General features: G+C 43.8%; 1 protein-coding gene across 1 annotated transcript; it reads left to right on the forward strand.

Annotated features, from left to right (window-relative positions):
• Positions 1-7,553: 7,553 nt before the first annotated feature.
• Positions 7,554-8,357, forward strand: LOC143633810 (protein TEEBE-like). Its single transcript, XM_077102046.1, has 2 exons — positions 7,554-7,707; positions 7,813-8,357. The coding sequence occupies exons 1-2, from the start codon at positions 7,620-7,622 to the stop codon at positions 8,355-8,357; spliced, it is 633 nt and encodes a 210-aa protein (XP_076958161.1). The 5' UTR covers positions 7,554-7,619.
• The last annotated feature ends 12,735 nt before the right edge of the window (positions 8,358-21,092 follow it).

Raw genomic sequence — 21,092 nt, forward strand, 5'->3', positions numbered from 1 at the left:
AAAAGGAGGACCAAAGACGCTATAGCAATTGAGTAGGAATTTTACAAACATCTTTTTGTCTATTGGTCACACGATACTTAATCTTAGCTTCATGTTTAACATGAGCTCTATGATTGACAAGCTAGTGAGTAGTGAGCTACCCTCATAATCATAATTGGACTGACGCCCAACATGGCAACCGAACCTAAGTGGTCACAATATTGGTGACCCAAGTTAAGGCCAGCCCGTTAAATTTAAGTCCCAAAGAACCGCTTATAGAGGATCACTACAACTACGAACTAAAGGTGTATAAAACCGTTTTTTTTAATCGAACCAGTTTGGGTTTGCATGTTCAAAACCGGTTCGGTTTATAAACCGGTTAAAACATAGAATTATTCAAAAGGGGGTGGCGGCGCAGCTTGTTACCCGCGTACCTGCCTCTTTATTGTGATTGAATCCTTTTATTTGAAATGGGATTATATTAAGGGAGTTAAAACATAGAATTATTCAAACTGATCCAAACCGACATGATAACAACACAAACACAAGTTTGAATCGGAATTATCTTCTCCTCTCACTTTTAACCGAGAGAGAGACCGACTAGTTAAACAACCAACATAACCTCATTCTGATCCGGCCCAACATATATAGTGGGTCAACCAATGCTTCTGGATGTACTAGTAGCAATCCCGCGCGATGCTGCGGCGACGACATATTGCAACGCCGTACTCGTTTTTGTTAGTTTATCAATCATCTCGTGATATATTGCGGGGGCCAGTCTGAAGGCAAGGCTTGTCCACCGTTAGGGCCCGTTTAATAAAATGAAGCCTTTTGATGTTTCTGGCATGACTCATTTAACTTATGAGTAAAAGTGACCTACTTCATTAAAGAAAACAAAACAATGAAAAACAATTATTAAAGAACTACTGAAACGCAAGAGCAAGTCAATTGCTAGCTTAACAGGAAAATATGAATTAACACTCATTTTGAAGTATCTCTACATATATTAATATTAATTATAGAATATACAAAGTACGTTGAAAGAGATCTAAACTCAACCACAATAAATTATATGTGCATGATAATAATTAAAAACTATTAAGTGTACTGCCAACACCTCGCTTATTATTATATCCTTCTCGTTGGATCATCAAATGTTTACACCATACATGAATCAGGCTGATATTCATGCCAAGATACAAAGAAAGACATCGAATCCAATAACTTTTTTATTTCTTATTGTTTAAATCTTATCAGAGCGTGCCACAAATTCACCTTTACTATTACCGAACAATTTGAAGTTGAGATTGTACACAAATTTCTTCTAGATGCAAATGCAACCTCTCTTTTTTTTCCTTGTGCAGCATACCAAATCACTATGCCTCTTTCTTCCACTTTCTCTGCATTCTTTTTATAAAATAACATCTATTGAAATGGCTAAACATTACCTCGGTGGAGACTTTTCATTAAGATTAGTAAACGAGCTGACTTTGATCTTAACCTTTTAGCTCCTTAGGATTTGTAAACGACCTAAGCCCAAGCTCAATATTTTAGCTCGTTAAGATTTATAAACAAGTCGACGGTTCATTTATAGCTCTACCGTCAGTACATTTTATTTTTTTAATATTTTTAGTAACAAAGAATCTCAAAGACAACAATTAGAATTAGGATTTCATCGCTGACATCATGATGTAATGGTATCGTTAATTAGAAAATATACCAATGTAGATGACATCTTCCTTCCTTATAGGGACGTTTGAATATGCATTCCATTTGGTGACAAATGTGAATATGTGATAAAGATAAGCCATTTCACCATACTATGCATTAACATGAGTAGTCTGCAATATATTCAAAATAGTTATAGATGTATTTGTTCCCCAGTTTAAAGTTACAAATGCTATTTCTTTCTGAAATTCAGTAACGTATTCAAATAGGTTCCTAGATATAGGTATTTCACATAGACCAAAATACCCTTTATGATACAGACTTTCCTTTGACTATCCTAGTTCCACCAGAAGTAAAATTTGACCCAGAACTTGTCAAATATTACCGACTTGCTGCTACTTTTTACCAAGTATCTTATTTTATTCAATGTTTTCATACTAATCATAATACACTTTTTGTCAAAACATCTTCTAAACCTTCTTAGGCTGCTTGGATTCACTTCCTTAAATTTGACCCGTTCACTAAAATTATAATTTTAGCCCGTTCGGTATTTTTGACTTATTAACCATTATTAGCTGATATTTTTTTGGGGGGAAACCCGGTAAACTTAATTAATAAAAACAATAACGGTATGCAATACAAATAAGAGGATGCTAAAGACATACCCAAAGGCACCTCAAAGAAACAAAACCTAACTGCGAGCTAACTTAAACAAATAAACTAACCCGTAGTAGATGTGGAGCCCAAATGTGGCAATCACCAAAATAACCTACATAAAAACAAAGGACCAGTCTGTTGCTTACCACCAATATGTTAATGAGCATACTTACAGTTAGGGCCCAAATTTTATAGTCGGATCTGTGGTCAGCTCAGGATCCTAAATATGCTCGGGATCCCGAATATGTTCAGGATTCTCAGATAAGTTTAATATCCTGAGTATTAATGCTAATAAATAGATATTTCTCTCTTGGTGTTGATTTATAACTGCAGATATTAATTGTTGATTTAATCCATGCGAAATACACGGTTGGTGGTTACATAAAACGTGTGGAATGAGTTATAACCGCTGGGATTAAAGGCCAAGTAATGATTAATGGTCAAATATTGATTATTATGCTGAAATCTCGCACTTATAGTTAATATTAGCATGTGTGGGACCACATTTGATGAGTAACTCCCAAAAGAATCGGTCAAAGACGTGGGATGAACATTGAAGAACGTGGATAGACTCAAAAGAAGAGTTCCCCAACGGCTATATTGGAAGATTCTTTCAGTTCCGGGATACTCGGAGAGTTAGTTAGGGATTTCAATCTATCCTGCCGATGCAAGTATTCTGAGGATTATACTTCAGGATACCCAGCTGTCCTTTATTGTTCTATTTGTTTTGCAGATAAGACCACGTGTTTAATATGCTAATATGAACGTGGGTTTGCAACGGCTAGTGCTTAGACTTCGTCAAATTAAACGTGGGCAGCAAGGGATGAATGGAAGACTTAGTCTAGGGTTTCCGGTTATTTCGGGATAACAGTTATAATCTTTTATTATATATATGAGCTGATAATATCATTAGAACACACACATTCACTTACTTAGCTACTAGCATACTCTATAACACTTAGCATTCGATCACTTATCAGCTCCACCACTTGTAATCACCTATTTTCGTTATTAATAAAGTCGGCGGTGATAGTTTTCACCGTCCGGGGGTTTTTTGTGCCGGAGATTACCATAATCATATACGAATCCAACCAAAAATTACGTTCTTAATCTTTGACTGAAGTAATTTGACCAAAGATTACGTTGCTAATTCTTGACCGACGTAAGATTATTGTGATCAAGGGTTCTTTCCCTCGTAATCATAGCGTTGTGTTCGATCTTATTATCAACAAGCCCTTCACCTCACGCACTAATTTGATCAAAAGTTGCTTTGCCAATTTTTGACCGAAACACTTACAAACATTCTTGTTCCTAAGAGAGGGGGTCGGTGTTGCTATTATTTGGGCTGCCATCTTTAGAACCCGAGCTAGACAGAGATTAAAACTGTAGGTTCGTTAACAGCCACGTAAGCATTTTTAGGTTCATAAACAGTTGTTGAAAAACAATTTGATGTAGTGGACTTTGGGACCAGGCCTTGGGCGTCGATGGCTTCATGAACCGCTTTTCCCTTGGCTTTTTTAGTTTGTTCAAATACTTCATCCTGCACATAAGTCCCAAGTAAAAATGTAAACCATATACTTTTTGAGACTTGTATTAGGAGGTATAAACAGAAAAGGACTAAAATAGCCTCACAATATTATAGAACTATATGATTTCAGTATAATAGATTGTGGGTTTATTGACAACACCATACATAATATTGTTTAATTATAAATTTAGTTTTTGTTGCAGTTGACAACACCAAGGTTGTAAAACCGAATGCGATCTTCTTCATCGGCGAGAACTTTCACCTCTTAGGGTTTGAAAAGAAAAAGGTAACTATAGAGATAACTGGCGTGGTGTATAACCTTTGTGACGTTGTGGAGGGAACAGTTTCTTAATCAGAGCCACGATTATATCATCAAATGTTTACAATTTTTGGTATACTTTATTTATAATGTTAAGGTAGAAAATCAGTTGAGATTTATTCTAAATTTCAGCCCAACAAAATAATGCTTCATCTACATGTACATTGATGCATCAATAACTTGTACATTATAATCCGCATCTTAGTTTTAAAAAAAATTATATCAAAACGTAGATAAAAATAAGAGTGTTGAAATGATATGTTTGAATTTTTTTTAAAAATTAATATATTCAAAGATATAAGAGAATTAGTGAACAAAATAAATTTGAGGAATATATGGAGAAAGATAAAAGGGTGAAAAAGTAATTATGTGTTATTTTTACAAAAAAGAAGGAATGATGGAGGATAAAAAATGTAATTACATATTAACAAAGTAAATGTTACGTAAAATGGTAGTGACTAAAAGACTTTATTACCCTTTCAAATTTAAAAATCCATGCTATATGACTTGTACTTGTAGCAATAAGTTAGGTATCTTTTAAAAATTAAGAGGTCTCTAACTCCTATATTATATATAGTAGAGAAGTAGAGAGAGAGATATGTGGTGACATAAAAATACTAAAGAATAGTTTAATCACATAGTGTATTTATCCTTCTAGTTTACTATTATTATATATGTATTATGACGACTGTGTGGTTGTGTGACAAAATCTTTTGGAATTTTTCCACTTACGGGGCGGCAATTGTTGATATGATTTGGGCCCGATTCAAAAAAATAAGGTTTTTGATCAACCAACACGATTTATTTAAAAAACGGGTTGGGTCCGCTCGGGTCGGCTAACACAACTCATTTAAAAACGGGTCGGGTCGGTTGATCCACTAACCTGCTTAACTATTAAAAAATCTTTTGTAAATATATTTTTATTTTTGTTTTTCTGTTTTCCATTTTATAAGATACATTTCCAATTCATTTTCAAGATTTTTAATAATTTTTTTAAAAAATATTAATACCACTCATTTACTCTACCGACTCTAAGTTATATTAATTTTTTTTTTCGAAAAATGAGTTAAACAAGATATGTTTGGGGCGACCCGTATTTATGTGTGTGCAGGTAAGGGTCGAAGTTTTTGTCATGAATAATAATATGGGTCGGGTTCAAGTTACACATTTCAACCCACCAACCCGACATAATTGACACCCCTACCTATTTATTTGATTTATACTTGCCATTTAGGACAAAAATGCAATTGCTTGTACTTTATATGTTCTTTTTTCTTTTTCTTTTAACAAAAATTGATTATTGTTGATGGGTTCTAAAGAGGTAACACTAACACCCCAAACGGTGGATTTCAACCGTACCAGATATATGATGATCACATGGGCTTCATCAAGAACTAAATGCAACTAAAAAGATTGAGAACAGGAATTAGATGCAACTGAAAAGGACGACCCTAAAAAGTGACACAATTCTTACAACTAGCTGCGCTCCATCAAAACGGATTAGAAAACGGATGGTCCGGAGGGAAAAGGTAGAGACCCTACATATCAAATCTCATGAGTATAAATGAACAAATCAAGTACATAACTCAAGCATGACATAATCCAACCTAAGTACTTACTTTATATAGTAACCTTCTATTGTTAATTGTACTAATTCTTAGGACCGAGCACGGTTTGGTTTGGTTCGGTTACTAGACAAAACTCAAACTGAAATCGAAGTAATCGGTTATTTGAATATACAAATCGTTCGGTTTTCTGTTTTCCGGTTATTTTCGGTTTCGATTCGGTTATTCTCGATTTTTTTCAATTCTGTGTAGACATTGCAAAAAATAAAAATAAAAAATATAAATGCATATTTAAGCTTGTATAAGAACGTATTGGAGTACCACATATATATTAAATTCAAAAAACAAAGATAGGCACATGTTACGTGGAACCTTGGTTTAAAAAAGCGCGCCTGAGGCGGGCCGAGGCGAGAGGCGACCTAAGGCGAGAGCTTCATCGCTTTTGCCAACTCAAGGCGAGCAATGTTCAAAAGGCGAGAGTGAGGCGCTATTTTTAGGAAAAAAGCGGCCTGAGGCGAAGCCGAGGCGAACCCGAAGCGAGCGCCTTTCGTACAGATGTCGTTTTTATGCATCAAAATGTTGTAAAACATGTTTTTTAGGTTGTACATGTAGATAATTTATATATTGAATCATATATAACACTTATTTATTGCTACATTTAGAGTTGGGATGCTAAAAACATAAGATATATATTTAAAAATATATATATAAAAACCTTACGCCTCATATACGAAAAGCTTTCGCCTTTTGCACATTACGCTTCGCGCTTCGGTTTTAGACCTCATCGCTTTTGTTCGCCTCTCGCTTTTTAAAACCAAGCGTGGAACTATACAAATACAAAATTGCTAAATAGAGTTTAAAATTTAATAAAGTTCTTAAATAAATAGCAATATAAATTTAGCTCAGTCTTCATTCATTATCTTATTTATTATCTTCAAAGTTTAGTTCATTTCTTATTATCTTGATAATCTTTATCACCATTAATTGGTTCGGTTCGCTTTTCTAAAAATGGATAACCGAATCGAAACCGAAAATTCGGTTTTTCAAGAAAACAAAAAATTAACTGTCGGTTAATGCTTCGGTTTGGTTTTTTCGGTGCGGTTCATCATTTAATTCGGTTTTGGTTCGGTTAATTCGGTTTTCTGCTCACCTCTTCTAATTCTCACATCAAAGATTGACCATAGAGACACCACTCTCTTTGTGTGAGATTAACCAATGTTGGGTTTTCAGGTCTTTATTTATAATCGTTACAAGTCTCCATGTGTCATACGAGGAACCACGTAACTTCTTTAACATGATATTTTTTGTAGCTTCGATATATAAAAATATCCGAAACCAAGTTAAAATAATTTTTTTTTCAACTTTTTATTTATATTATTTTATAACTTTACCAATTATAATATTTTTAGTTTATCATTTTTGTATCCTAATAGAATTAAATTCCTTAACTTTTGAATTCTGTTTTACGTAGCAAAGTAAATGTTAAAATCAATACTCAAAGCATATTTCATGTCTCCTTACATTTATGTTCAGATCCAATTATCACCACGTGAAATAAACATAAAAGTAATGCAAATATGTAAAGTGATCCCCGTTTTTCAATCATCAAGAAGATTAAAAATATAAAAAATAGAAGGGTCGTGTATACACAAGGAATCTAAGGGATTTGAGTGAGCGTACATCACGGCCGCCAATGGCCTTTGTGGGTCCAAAACCAAACACACCAACACATTTATCGCCTGAGTTGGTGCTACTTTAACATGCTATGCTTTCCTAGATGTTTCCTATCATGTTGCATGAATACCCTTCATCATACCCTTGTACTTGTGTCTCCCATAGGACTTAAACCTACGAGTTCCTATATCTGAATTAACCTAGTCTCCATAGGCGATCGACGAAAAAGATGGCGCGACTCCTGTTGCTTTGTGTTCTCTTCTCTATGTTACTACATTCTCAAGCAGCCGCTCCTGCTAGACCTCGGTATCTTGATGGTAAAATGCTCTATTGTGTAGTTGAGTTCGTTTTAATGTAGGTACCAAATATGATCACAAGTTTAATGTGCTTACTTTGTTTTAACTTTGTTGTGTAATTAATAGGGTTTCTAGCGAATGGCAACTTCGAACAAGGGCCAAGACCTTCAAACCTCAAGAAAACCGTGATCATAGGGAAGTACTCCTTGCCCAAATGGGAAATCTCTGGTATGGTTGAGTACGTGTCTGGTGGGCCCCAGCCAGATGGGTTCTACTTTGCGATCCCACGTGGGGCTCACGCTGCTAGACTTGGCAACGAAGCCACCATTTCCCAAACTATTAACTTGAAGCCGGGTAGAGTGTACTCGCTCACGTTCGCTGCCACACGGACTTGTGCTCAAGATGAGGTCCTAAGGGTGTCGGCCTCTAACAAATCGAGTGACCTTCCGATTCAAACTTTGTATAGTAGTGATGGGGACACTTATGCTTTTGCTTTCGTGGCTACTTCGAGTAGGACCAAGGTTACTTTTCAAAACCCGGGGGTTCAAGAGGATCCCGCTTGTGGACCCCTCTTGGATGCCATTGCGATTAAGGAGATGCCACCTCTAAGATACACCAAAGGTAAAACACCATTACAACATATTACTAATACATGTATAATTATTGTCTAAGTTTCTTGAATCTTGATGAATTGGTGGATTCTAACATGCAGGAACTTGGTGAAAAATGGCGGTTTTGAGATTGGTCCTCACGTTTTCAAGAACTACTCAACCGGAGTCCTCCTTTTGCCCAAAATCCATGATATAATATCCCCACTCCCTGGATGGATCGTCGAATCACTCAAACCAGCAAAATACATAGACTCCAAACACTTCTCGGTACCAAAGGGGCTCGCAGCTATTGAGTTAGTAGGAGGGAGAGAAACCGCAATTGCACAAATCATTCGGACCTGAAAAGGTAGGTCCCAGCAGAGCCCAGTTGGACCCGCAAGACTCACCTTGAACAGGGACGTCTGCGCAATGACCAACTGCTCCAGCAGGACCCACCATGCTCAAAGAACCTTACGCGCAGTACGCCAGCTGTACCCGCAGGGAAAGCCTCCCAATGGTGAAGTACCCCGCCTGTTCCCGCAGCTGCGGATACAAGCCATCAGGGAAGGCTACCCGCACTAACAGCAAGGCTACACGCACAAGGCATTAGCTACTTCAGTAGTCACATGAAGGAATGAGCAAGGCGGGAATACTCCCGCCCAAATGAGCCAGTCCGTATGCTTCTGGAAGGTTTTTCGTACTATACCTACTAAGGTATGGGCGGAACAGACAAATTGACCAGAGCAGCCCATGAACCAATCACAGGGTGACAGCTCACTGACAACAATACGAGGAGGAGCACCCTCTAGTACTGTTTGCTACTATTAGCCGCTGCCTACTCACCAACCCTTACGAGGGGACGTGCGCAGCCTACAGTTGGTGGAACAGTGCGTAGCCGGCAGTAAAGGAACAGTATACAGCCGACCTTTACTGTTGGCCATAGCCTACCCACCAACCAGCATGGCCTGTGCGTAGTTCACTGTTGGTGGAACAGGAATACTATTCAGCCGGCAGTACCTTCTAGGAAACCTACCTTCGGCTATAAATACTCCAACACCTTGGAATGGTAAGGACATCATCTGATATCTCAATCTTATCTAGCAATCTCTTAATATACACTATATTCAGAGCAATCTAGTCTGATTCTCACGCCGGAGGGTGGTCACAAGGAGGAACCCCCCCCCCTTCTCAGTGACGAGCTTACAGTGTCTGTTTTGCATGTCTCCTGAAGAACAACTTTCTGCTAGACCTCATCCTCGTGGGAAACATTACTTAACCCCCAGATTATCTATAATCTGTCCAGGGTTCACTTAGTGTTTTTTCATTGGCGCCATCCGTGGGACAAAAGGTAGAACTAATTCTTAGTTTTTTCAAAGTTTCTGAAGAAATGGTTAACGTTACTCCGGTCCCAAGACCAGTAAGTGACCAAGAAACCCCGGTGACCACAACCCCAGTAACTGGGAACACCGGCGGTTATACAAATCTTACGAACACTACCCCGGCTACCCAAGCCGGGGCAAGTGCAGTAAATATTCCACTGGGGTTCACTGATGCCCAGTTGGAAAAACGAACGAGGGTCCCTCGCCAAACACTAGACCAAGTGAAGGCGTGGGCCGAAGCACGTCAAAGAGAGTTCCAAGCTGAATTGAATGAACGCTTGCGTTCAGTTCAACAGGCTGACGAATTCGACAGTACTCGCCAACACCTCAATATGAACAGTGAGTGCGAGTACTCAGACGACGAGAGGGAAGAATCCGATACCGACGCAAACCCTCGCCATAAGGCGAAAGGGAAGCGTAAGGAAACGGACTTCCAACCAAAAAGGAATTTTGGGGAAGCTTTTAAACCAACAAATGCGGAGAGAAACCCGCGGGACTTCTCCAAAACCTTTAGACCAACTGCTACAAATGCAGGAAAGTCAAAGTTCGCAAGGGACATTGCGGAAGCAATCGCCCCGAGAAGTGCCAAACAAATGTCCAACATTGGCACTTATGATGATCTATCCGACCCAGACGACCATTTGAACAGGTTCATTGCGGGGGCAACCGTCAGTAACTGGACGGAACCCACGTGGTGTTACATGTTCCAGATGACTCTGGTCGGAGCGGCCAGGGCATGGTTCGATCGCTTGCCGGTCCACCACATATATGATTGGGCGGACTTCCAGAATAAGTTCAGCCAACACTTCATCCAACAGAGGAAATATACTGAAGAACAGTGGACGATCCTCAATTGCGTTAGAGAGGAGGATGAATCTTTACTAGACTTCATCACCCGTTTCAATTCCAAAAAGCTAAGTCTCGGCAGCATAAGTGAAGATCTTGTTCGCGCCGCTTTCATCCAAGGCGCAGAATACCCAGAGCTTATCCGCACACTGACGGGTAAGGATGGCATGCCATCAACATGGGATGCCATCATGACGGCAGCAAAGCGCTTTGCCGAGACGGAAAAGCAACTGGGAAGAGATCTTCCCCAGAGTACACACCTCTACACGCAGAGGACAAGAGAGAACAATTTCCGGATCGCCCGGCAGAACAAAAAGAGGAAGCTAGGTATCTGGCAGTCAAGGGTAAACTTTGACACCTCATCCAGCTCTCACCCTCTTGTTGGCGGAAGAAATCACACACACCCTTCAAGCCAAAAGCACAGATGGACGCCACTCACCAAAAGCGTCACAGAGATATTCGCCACTGAAAAGCTACCGTGGCCAAAAGCTCCAATGATCCGGCAGCGACCTAATGCGGATCAGAGTAAATCCTGTGACTTCCACGGGACAAAAGGTCATGGTACGGAAGAGTGTACATCCTTGAAGGATATTATTGAAGCATTCGTCAAGGATGGAAGGCTGGCACACCTGGTGGCATCAATCAAGAAGGGAGGAAGAAATGACAACCGGTACCGAAGCAACGGACGAAAGCCCGTTGACATCAGCATCAACATGGTTCATGGTAAGATCAGAGGAAGAAAAAGGCGAACGACAGAACCATGTGCGTGGAAGGAAGCTGAGGTGCGCTTCCCGCGAGTGCCAGGAGGACCCAGCAAAGAAGGCCCTATCGTCATCAAAAGCCAGCTGGGGCACAACATCACTTCTCGCACTCTTGCTGACAACGGCGCCTCATCAACGGTGATGTACAGGCAGTTCTTTGACAAGCTAGATGACGAAGACAAGGAACGCCTGGAAACGATCTGCGCCTCCATGGAAGGGTTTGATGGCAGCACAAACACCCCCTGGGTATCCTATCTTTCCCCGTCACTCTTACGGACGGGAAACACTCCCGCACAGAAGATGTGGACTTTGTCGTGATGAGAAAACCACACCACACATACGACATTCTCTTCGGGAGAGACGGGATGGCAAGATTCAACGCCGTGGTATCCTCAGTCCACGGCATGATGGGATGGCCAACAGCTGAGGGTGTAGCGATGATCACCGGCATTCCCCAGGTATGCATCGCATCTGTCTCATCTAAACCCAAACCAAAGATGGCTAAACCAACCATCACCGAACCAGAAAAATGGGCCTTCAATGGCAAGTACCCTGACCAGACCGTCACCATTGGCCCGACAATTGTTGATCCCACACGCACCCAACTCAAGCGCTTATTACAAAAAAACGCTGACATCTTCGCGTGGACACCAGCTGACATGACTGGTGTACCCCGAAGTAAGGCAGAGCATAAGCTCAAATGCGATCCGGCTGTTACGCCGATCGTACAAAAGCGCAGAGTAATGGGGCCAGAACAAACTAACGCGTGTAGAACCCAAGTCAAGGAACTCCTTGACGCAGGTATCGTACGCGTTAGTAGATATCAAACTTGGGTTGCAAATCCCGTTATGGTACCGAAGAATAACAAACAATGGCGCATGTGCATAGATTTCAAGGACTTGAACAAAGCATGCCCCAAAGATTGTTATCCGTTACCCGAAATTGATCTTAAGGTGGACTCGTTGGCACCGTTCCGCCTTAAATGCTTCCTGGACGCGTATAAGGGGTACCATCAAATCCACATGGCCGTTGATGATCAGGACAAAACCGCATTTCGGACGCCCGATGGCACATTTTGTTACCAAATGATGCCATTCGGACTTAAGAATGCCGGGTCCACATACTAACGCCTGATGGACAACCAGTTTCATGCCCAAATTGGGAGGAACTTGGAAGTCTACATGGATGACTTGGTCATCAAAAGCCCTGACCCAGAAGCGATGTTGAAAGACATCGAAGAAACTTTCAACACGCTCAGGAAGATAAACATGAAGCTCAACCCGAGCAAGTGTGCCTTTGAAATGGAAGAAGGGAAGTTCTTGGGGGTCATCGTCACTAAAGATGGCTTTAGAGCGAACCCTGAAAAGGTCGAAGCCATTATCAAAATGGAATCACCTACTACCATCAAACAGGCTCAGACACTGAATGGACGACTAGTGGCACTTAATCGCTTTTTGGCAAACCACGCAGAAAAGTCGTTTCCTTTCGTGTCAACGTTGAGAAACTGCTTAAAGAAAACACACTTCCGCTGGACACCAGAAGCGGAAGCAGCTTTTCAGGAGATTCGGTCACGCTTGATCGAACTCCCAAAGCTCACAGCGCCTAAAGCGGGAGAGGAGTTAATCCTATACCTTTCCGCAACAGATAGAGCAACCGGGGCAGTACTGCTAGTAGAGCGAAAAGGCATCCAGATGCCAATCTATTATGTCAGCCGTATCCTAACAGACGTAGAAACCCGGTACTCTACCCTCGAAAAATTAGTCTTAGCACTTATACATGCTTCACGCAGGTTAAGACGATATTTCCAGGGTCACCCAATCACCATTCTCTCCAACTTAAAACTTGCAAACGTCCTACGCAAACCCGAGTTATCGGGACGCCTAGCCAAGTGGGCAATCGAGTTGGGGGAATACGCGATAAAGTATAAGCCAAGACCAGCTATAAAAGGCCAGGTTCTGGCCGACTTTATTGCAGAAGTGCCTGCATCGCGGGAAAAAGAGTGCCAGGAAGAGGCTCAACCCTCTCCAGCACAAGACATCAATGACGTCTGGCGACTCTACACTAATGGAGCAGCCAGTAACGAGGGTTCAGGCGCAGGGCTGAAACTAACCAACCCAGCAGGCCAAGAGTACACTTACGCTATTCGACTGGATTTTCCAAGTACGAATAACGAAGCCGTATATGAGGCATTCTTGGCTGGGCTGAGAATTGCGCGTAAGATGGGGGTGAAAAACTTGGAAGCCCACGTGGATTCCATGTTGGTAGCCAATCAAATCAACGGAACGTACACGGCCGTGAACGACACAATGGCCCTATACCTCGCACAAGCAATATCCCTTATGCGCGATTTCAATGACTGCAAAGTCATACACGTCAAGCGAAGTGAAAACAAATCTGCGGATGCGTTAAGCAAGCTTGCATCATTAGCCTTCACTCACTTAGGAAAGGATATCCGCATTGAACTTCTCGAGGCACCTTCGGTCCCGCACAAGGAAATTTGTGTCATCCAAACCAGCTCGGAAACGTGGATGACACCGATAATAAAATACCTTGCGGCAGGTACACTACCAGAATCCAAAACACAAGCAAGAAAACTACGCTGTAAAGCACTGAACTATCAACTCATCGATGACATCCTTTACAGACGTAACTTTCTTGGCCCACTCTTAAGATGCGTGGACAACCAAGATGCTGACTACCTCCTAAGGGAAGTACACGAAGGCATCTGTGGAATACACGCAGACCCCCGCGCTGTTGTAGCTAAGCTAAACAACGCGGGATACTTTTGGCCGGGGATGCATATGGATGCACTGGCATACATCAGAAAATGCAGGTCTTGCCAGCTTTACGCACCCAACACGCACCGCCTGAAGAATGAACTTGTTCCAGTCACTTCTTCATGGCCATTTCAGAAGTGGGCCATCGATGTGACAGGCCCATTTCCTACAGCAGCAGGAAATGTTCAGTTCCTAGTGGTAGCCATCGACTACTTCACCAAGTGGATAGAAGCAAAACCTTTAGCCCAAACAACCGCGAAACATATCAAAAAATTTATTTGGGAATTTATTATTTGTCGTTTTGGACTTCCACAAAATTTGGTGAGCGATAACGGCACCAACTTTGCTGACAAGAAGCTACAGCAGTGGCTAAAAGAACTTCAAATCACCCACACCTTTACCTCAGTGGCACACCCGCAAGGTAATGGTGAGGTGGAAAGAGCAAATAAGAGCATCGTCGAAGGCATAAAGAAAAGACTCTTGGAACACAGATCCGGCTGGGTGGACGAGCTTCCGCACGTCCTTTGGGCAAACAGAACGCTGAAGAAGGCCAGTACGGGAGAAACCCCGTTCAGTCTTACTTATGGCACTGAAGCCATGGTCCCGGTCGAAATTGGTTTACCCTCACCAAGGGTCTTGATTCAGCCAGAAGACAATGATGCGGAAAGACGGTTAGATCTTATGCTAACCGAGGAACGCAGAGACTTAGCCGCAGTGCGTGAAGAGAATTACAAGCGACAAATGCAAAAGTACTACAACACGCGGGTAAAACTCTGCAACTTCAATGTAGGAGACTACATATTGCGTAACAACGAGGCTTCGAACCAAGAACGCCCAGGAAAGTTGGCCCCGGTCTGGGAAGGGCCATACATCATCAAAGAAGTCCTGGGAAAGGGTGCATACCGGCTCGAAAGGCTCGATGGCACTCTCATCCCAAGAACATGGAATGGAGCTCAAATACGCAAATGTTATATGTAGATCAATTCCAAACTTGTAAAGAAAAGGCCTAGAGCCACTTCTAATGGAAATGATTCTCCTTTCACAATGTGTTGATAGCCTTACCTTTATACTTATGAACTTCCCACACTATTATGCCGGTATTCACCGCATAAATAGGGGAAGAAGTAAGTCGTTACGTGTGGAAGGCGGCAAAACCCGCATAAACACAACGCTAAAAATGTTAAAAGTTTTAAGGAAAACCTACACGCATGTCAGATGTAAGTAAAGTTTAGCCATCCTTGTAAGTGCAAGTGCCGGTCTTACCCGCACAATCACGAACAAGGAAGCAAAACTTCAACCTATCATCTACCACGTTCAAAGGTTAACTTATTCTGAACACTTAGAAAATTTCAAAGGAAAAGATGAGGAAAACTTCCACGCAGGTCAGATATAAGTAAAGTTAAGCCATCCTACTAAGTGTAAGTGACGGTCATACCCGCACAATCATGAAAGAGGAAGCGAAACAAACTTATAATTTGCCACGTTAAAAAGTTAACTTATCTAAGTACTAAAGAAATTGCTAAGTTAGATCAAAACATGCGTAAAATAAACAAGGCAAAGAACAAACACAATCTTTATTTCATCAAAGTTCAAATATTACAAAGAGCTATACAAAAGCAAAAATCTACGCTAGTGGTGGAAAGGGATCTTCAGAATCAAGCTTCAGGACCACTTCCACTTGGACCCGCTCCATCAGTAGAGCGTGGTGGTTCAAGGAAAGCTCTAAGGATAGCAAGCCCATCATCAGCAGCAGCGACTTCGTTCACCTTCTCCACCACCGGATGTGGGAAGGCGGCATACTGGTTCACTGCTTGGTCATAAGCAGCTTCAGTATCCACATTATACAAAGGGAAGTTGGAAGGCGGGACGCCTTTCTCAACGAACCCTAGACCAAGCAGGAAGCCGGCCCGTTCCCCATCCTCGTGAGAAGCGTTGAGGGCTGCGCTCATAGCATCGTCGTAAGATGTCTCTGAGAAGACCCGATGCACAACCTACAAGAAAATATACAAGTATCAGAACCCTTTCTATTTACAAAGAAAAGCGTAAAGACAAGAAAAGCTTACCTGAGACAACGCTTCTCGAAGAAGCCATTCCTTGGCAACCAGAGCTTCCTGGAGGGCAGCTTGAGCTTCGTTACGGGCGCGTTCGGCTTCACTCTTGTTGAGGTTGGCAAGCAACACTTCTTTAGCCGCAGCCTCTTCGACGCCCTTTAGCTTCCGCTCAGTATGGTCAAGCACCCCCCTCTGGTCCAAGATCTCCTGGAGCTTTTTGGCGTCTTCCATCGCCAAGGCATCATGAGCCTGCTGGAGAGCCTCTAATTTGGCTTTAAGTTCTTCATTCTCCACGCGTAGAGGCTCAGCAACAGCTTCAGCCTTGGTGGCCCTCTCGGTTGCGTTCCTCGCAGTTTCCTTAGCCAGCCGAAGCTGTTCATTAACAGCTTGGGCAGCCTTGGAACGGGTCTCGAGTCGAGCCTGAACTTCAACCTCGAGGGCCTTGAAGGCCTTCTCCTTCTCTACAGCCACTGCGGCAAGTTTTTGGTTCTCCTCCCGGACAGCCCGCGCCTGAGCTACTTCCTTAAGGCGAGCTGCTTTTAACTTGTCGTTTTCACGACAAAGCAGCTCGACGCGCGGCTGCATCCGGGCCAGGAGAACCCGAAGCTCATTGGTTAGCCTACCCTCCTGGTAGCTAGCCATGGCTTCCCCCAACGCACCACTGGGAGCAGCGTGACGAGCCCATTCCACGCACTCCACAGGGGTGCGAAGGGTTGTTCCTCGGCGAATGTTCCATCGTGGAACATACACTTCATTGGAATCCGACACTGCAAAAAATACAAAGCAGTTAGGAAAAGATGATAAAATATATATATATAAAATGGGCCAGAAGAACCCTACGCACCTGTAGGGTCAATAACAGGCCGATAGCCGCCGAACCCATCACCTGAACCCAAAGGAAATCCATCCAAGAGGTCAGGCAGATGGGAAGGTGGCAAAGACTGGCGAGAAGCCCCATGCGTACCTGATGGACCGGCCGTCGTTGCCGATGGCGGAGGCACGGTAGCAGCCGCCGCGGTCGCCGCCGCGGGGTCCGCAGCAGTAGTAACCGCCGGCTCGGTGAAAGATGCTGTAAAAATAGCACTCACAGCCGGCGGTGACGTCATCTCAGCTGGAACAGTCGGCTCAAAGGAGTGAGCAACTGGACCAGCGGAAGCAGGCGCAGGCGCCTGGGTCGTCGCCTCAGGTAGGCTGACCAAGCCTACCTTCATTGGCGGGGAGGTACTACTCGGCGCTCCACCCTGGAATGCGTCAACATCCACGCCTGCGTAAAGAAGAAAAGTGTTAAAAGATAAAGCTATGAAGATAAAAGCTAAAGGAAAGTTGTACTTACGGGTTTTCTTGAGCCTAAAGGTACGGAGAGGCGGGGACGGACCCGATGGAGCCGGCCTCTTTGCGCCGGTCACCGTCGTCTTCTTTGGCTCTCCGGAGGTGACAGTCGCAACCTCCGGAGCTGTGGTCTTATCACCACCGGGATTCCCCGCCACCTCTTCGCTCTCGGTCTCCGAATCAGACCGAGGCGCTGGATCGGCAGTGGAGGCCTTCTCCTTCCCCTTCCCGCCGGCAGCCTTCTTCTTCCGCACCAACGGAGGACCATCTGCGGATTCCTCATCAGAACATACGATTAAAGGAATTCCAGCAGAGGTTTCAACATTGAGGGGTCGAGGGTCGAATAGCGCTTTACCTGGCCGACGGGCGCTAAGGATCTCATGGCCTAGCGGATAGACCTCCACGAACCGATCCGCCGTTTGTTCTAGGATGGGCAACTCGTTCTCGTCTAGAGCGCGAGTACCCATCCGGGCGGGACCGTCAGCCTCCCGCGGATTAAGGAGCGACTGCAGGTCGTTCCCCTCTGAAATAAACAGGAAAAAAGTTAGAAGCAATTCAGAATCAACAATAAGAGACAAAGCATACCGTAAGGAACAGAGTTCGAACCGTATTCGAGGACGATTGGGATCTTTTGCGCATCGGCAGCCTTCCACACCCAGCTCATCCCCAGCATCACCATCCCGGACTCCGCAAACCGGTAAACCGGAGATTGGACCCGAGATATCTTCGCAAACCATTCCGCCTCCTGGTAGTTGGAGGCGTGAAGGCTGGGAAGTGCTTGCCCGTTCTTGAATTTCATGGCAATGGGGATGGCGCGAGCGGATATGAAGAAAAACTCCCTCTTCCACGCGCGAAGACTGCGCTCGGTCGTGCAGATCTTTAAACCCTTAATCCGGGTTGTCAACGTATACCACCCCTGGATGCACCTCCACGTATAGAAGGTCATCAGGCAGTCAACGTAGGGCTCAATGCCCAAAATCCGGCACACCCACTCGAAGTGGCGAATCTTGGCGATCGCCATGGGGTGCAACTCGGTCAAATGAACGTCGTGCCTCTCAAGGACACGGTAAACAAACTTTGTCAATGGGAACCTAAGATTCCCATAGAGAAAGAATGCAGCATAAACCCCGATCTTGCCTCTGGGGGCATCGTACATCGTCTGGTGGGGTTCAGGAAACTCAGGCTCGAGAGACTCGAGCATGAACTTCCTGACGACGTACCGATACAGATCGCCAGGTAGAGCACACTGGCACTCGCCAGCAGTACTCTTGTCGTCAGCCGTAGATTCGAGATCACGAGACATCTTGTAAAAGAAAGAAGAAAACGATTTCGGGAGAATGCTTGCCTGAAAAGGATGAGTATTCGCCGGAAATCGCTTAAAAGATGAAGAGAAAAGTGAAAGTGTGGATTACAAAGAACCCTCTCCCCCTTTATATACTAATCGCAATTAATGCGATGAAATTAATGCGGAAGAGAGAGAAAACGAAGGTGCAATGAAACTATGACACGTGGCGAAAAGCAAGCTGGCAACAGCTGTTGACAGGACGCATACCATTAATTTCGCGGCCACGCGCCCGAAAAATCGCGCCCACGCGCCTGAAAAAGCGTCTGGAATGACCATGTACTGTCACGTCACCATAACTTCCTGCACGTCCTGACACAGTCAGAAGAAACCGTCGCACGACGTTTCAGATGTTTGGACTGTTCTTATCCTTTCACCAACTCTTCGAATTTCAAAATTCAAAATTCAAAAAAGATTCAAAAGTAAGCGGGAAAATACCCCTTACCTTGGCAACCAAGTAACCATAAGACGGGTGCGGGTACAGTGTCAAGGCAAAACCCTTCACATACTTAGCACCCGCAGGGAATTGATGCCAGGAATACCTTGGAAATAAAGTAACCGTAAGACAAGTGCGGGTACAGTGTCAAGGCAAAACCCTTCACATACTTAGCACTCTGCAGGGAATTCAAACCAAGAAGGATCTTCTGGGCCATGCTTGCGGAAACGAGAATAACATCCCCGCATGACGGGAACGTCGAGAACTATATTGTTTGAAACTCCAAGATGGAATTGGTGGTTTTAGCATAATTGATCACTATGTTGAAAACTACCAAGACCCCATGGAGAATCCACACAAGTGGGACTCAACGCTCCTGACGTGCGAGGAGGTTACAAACCTACCCGCTTCATACCCAAAGATCAAGCAGAAAAGTCGGGAATTTCTGCGTGACATCAGGAAAACCGCCGGAAGAATCACCACGGAAAACCTAAAAACTAAACCCTTTTCAAAACCCCTAGCTAAGTCCAAAAGTTCACCTCACTTATTAATAATTCATGAGAAGAACATTGGACTGGGGGGACTTGAAGAGGTAGGTCCCAGCAGAGCCCAGTTGGACCCGCAAGACTCACCTTGAACAGGGACGTCTGCGCAATGACCAACTGCTCCAGGAGGACCCACCATGCTCAAAGAACCTTACGCGCAGTACGCCAGCTGTACCCGCAGGGAAAGCCTCCCAATGGTGAAGTACCCCGCCTGTTCCCGCAGCTGCGGATACAAGCCATCAGGGAAGGCTACCCGCACTAACAGCAAGGCTACACGCACAAGGCATTAGCTACTTCAGTAGTCACATGAAGGAATGAGCAAGGCGGGAATACTCCCGCCCAAATGAGCCAGTCTGTATGCTTCTGGAAGGTCTTTCTTACTATACCTACTAAGGTATGGGCGGAACAGACAAATTGACCAGAGCAGCCCATGAACCAATCACAGGGTGACAGCTCACCGACAACAATACGAGGAGGAGCACCCTCTAGTACTGTTTGTTACTATTAGCCGCTGCCTACTCACCAACCCTTACGAGGGGACGTGCGCAGCCTACAGTTGGTGGAACAGTGCGTAGCCGGCAGTAAAGGAACAGTATACAGCCGACCTTTACTGTTGGCCGTAGCCTACCCACCAACCAGCATGGCCTGTGCGTAGTCCACTGTTGGTGGAACAGGAATACTATTCAGCCGGCAGTTGCTTCTAGGAAACCTACCTTCGGCTATAAATACTCCAACACCTTGGAATGGTAAGGACATCATCTGATATCTCAATCTTATCTAGCAATCTCTTAATATACACTATATTCAGAGCAATCTAGTCTGATTCTCACGCCGGAGGGTGGTCACAAGGAGGAACCCCCCCTTCTCAGTGACGAGCTTACGGTGTCTGTTTTGCAGGTCTCCTGAATAACAACTTTCTGCTAGACCTCATCCTCGTGGGAAACATTACTTAACCCCCAGATTATCTATAATCTGTCCAGGGTTCACTTAGTGTTTCTTCAGGACCGTGCCTAACAAAGTCTACAGCTTATCTTTCACCGTTGGAGATGGGAAGAACGATTGCCATGGGTCGATGATGGTGGAGGCTTTTGCAGGCAAAGAAACAGTAAAAGTGAAGTATGAGTCTACAGGAAAAGGTGGGTTTAAGCCAGCAAGCCTCAAGTTTACGGCTACTTCCAGCAGGACAAGACTCACTTTTTACAGTGCGTTTTACCATACAAAGTTGAATGACTATGGTCATTTTTGTGGCCCGGTTTTGGACGATGTCAAGGTTTGGTATATCTAGAAGCAAGTGATGAACTCGATTAATAGGTGAAGACGATACCGGATACTGATAGCTCTGGTGTACGA

Source organism: Bidens hawaiensis, unplaced genomic scaffold, assembly GCF_021521415.1.
Source record: "Bidens hawaiensis isolate Kalapana, Puna unplaced genomic scaffold, B.hawaiensis_p1.1 tig00006907_1, whole genome shotgun sequence".
In the NCBI taxonomy this organism is placed as follows: Eukaryota; Viridiplantae; Streptophyta; class Magnoliopsida; order Asterales; family Asteraceae; genus Bidens; species Bidens hawaiensis.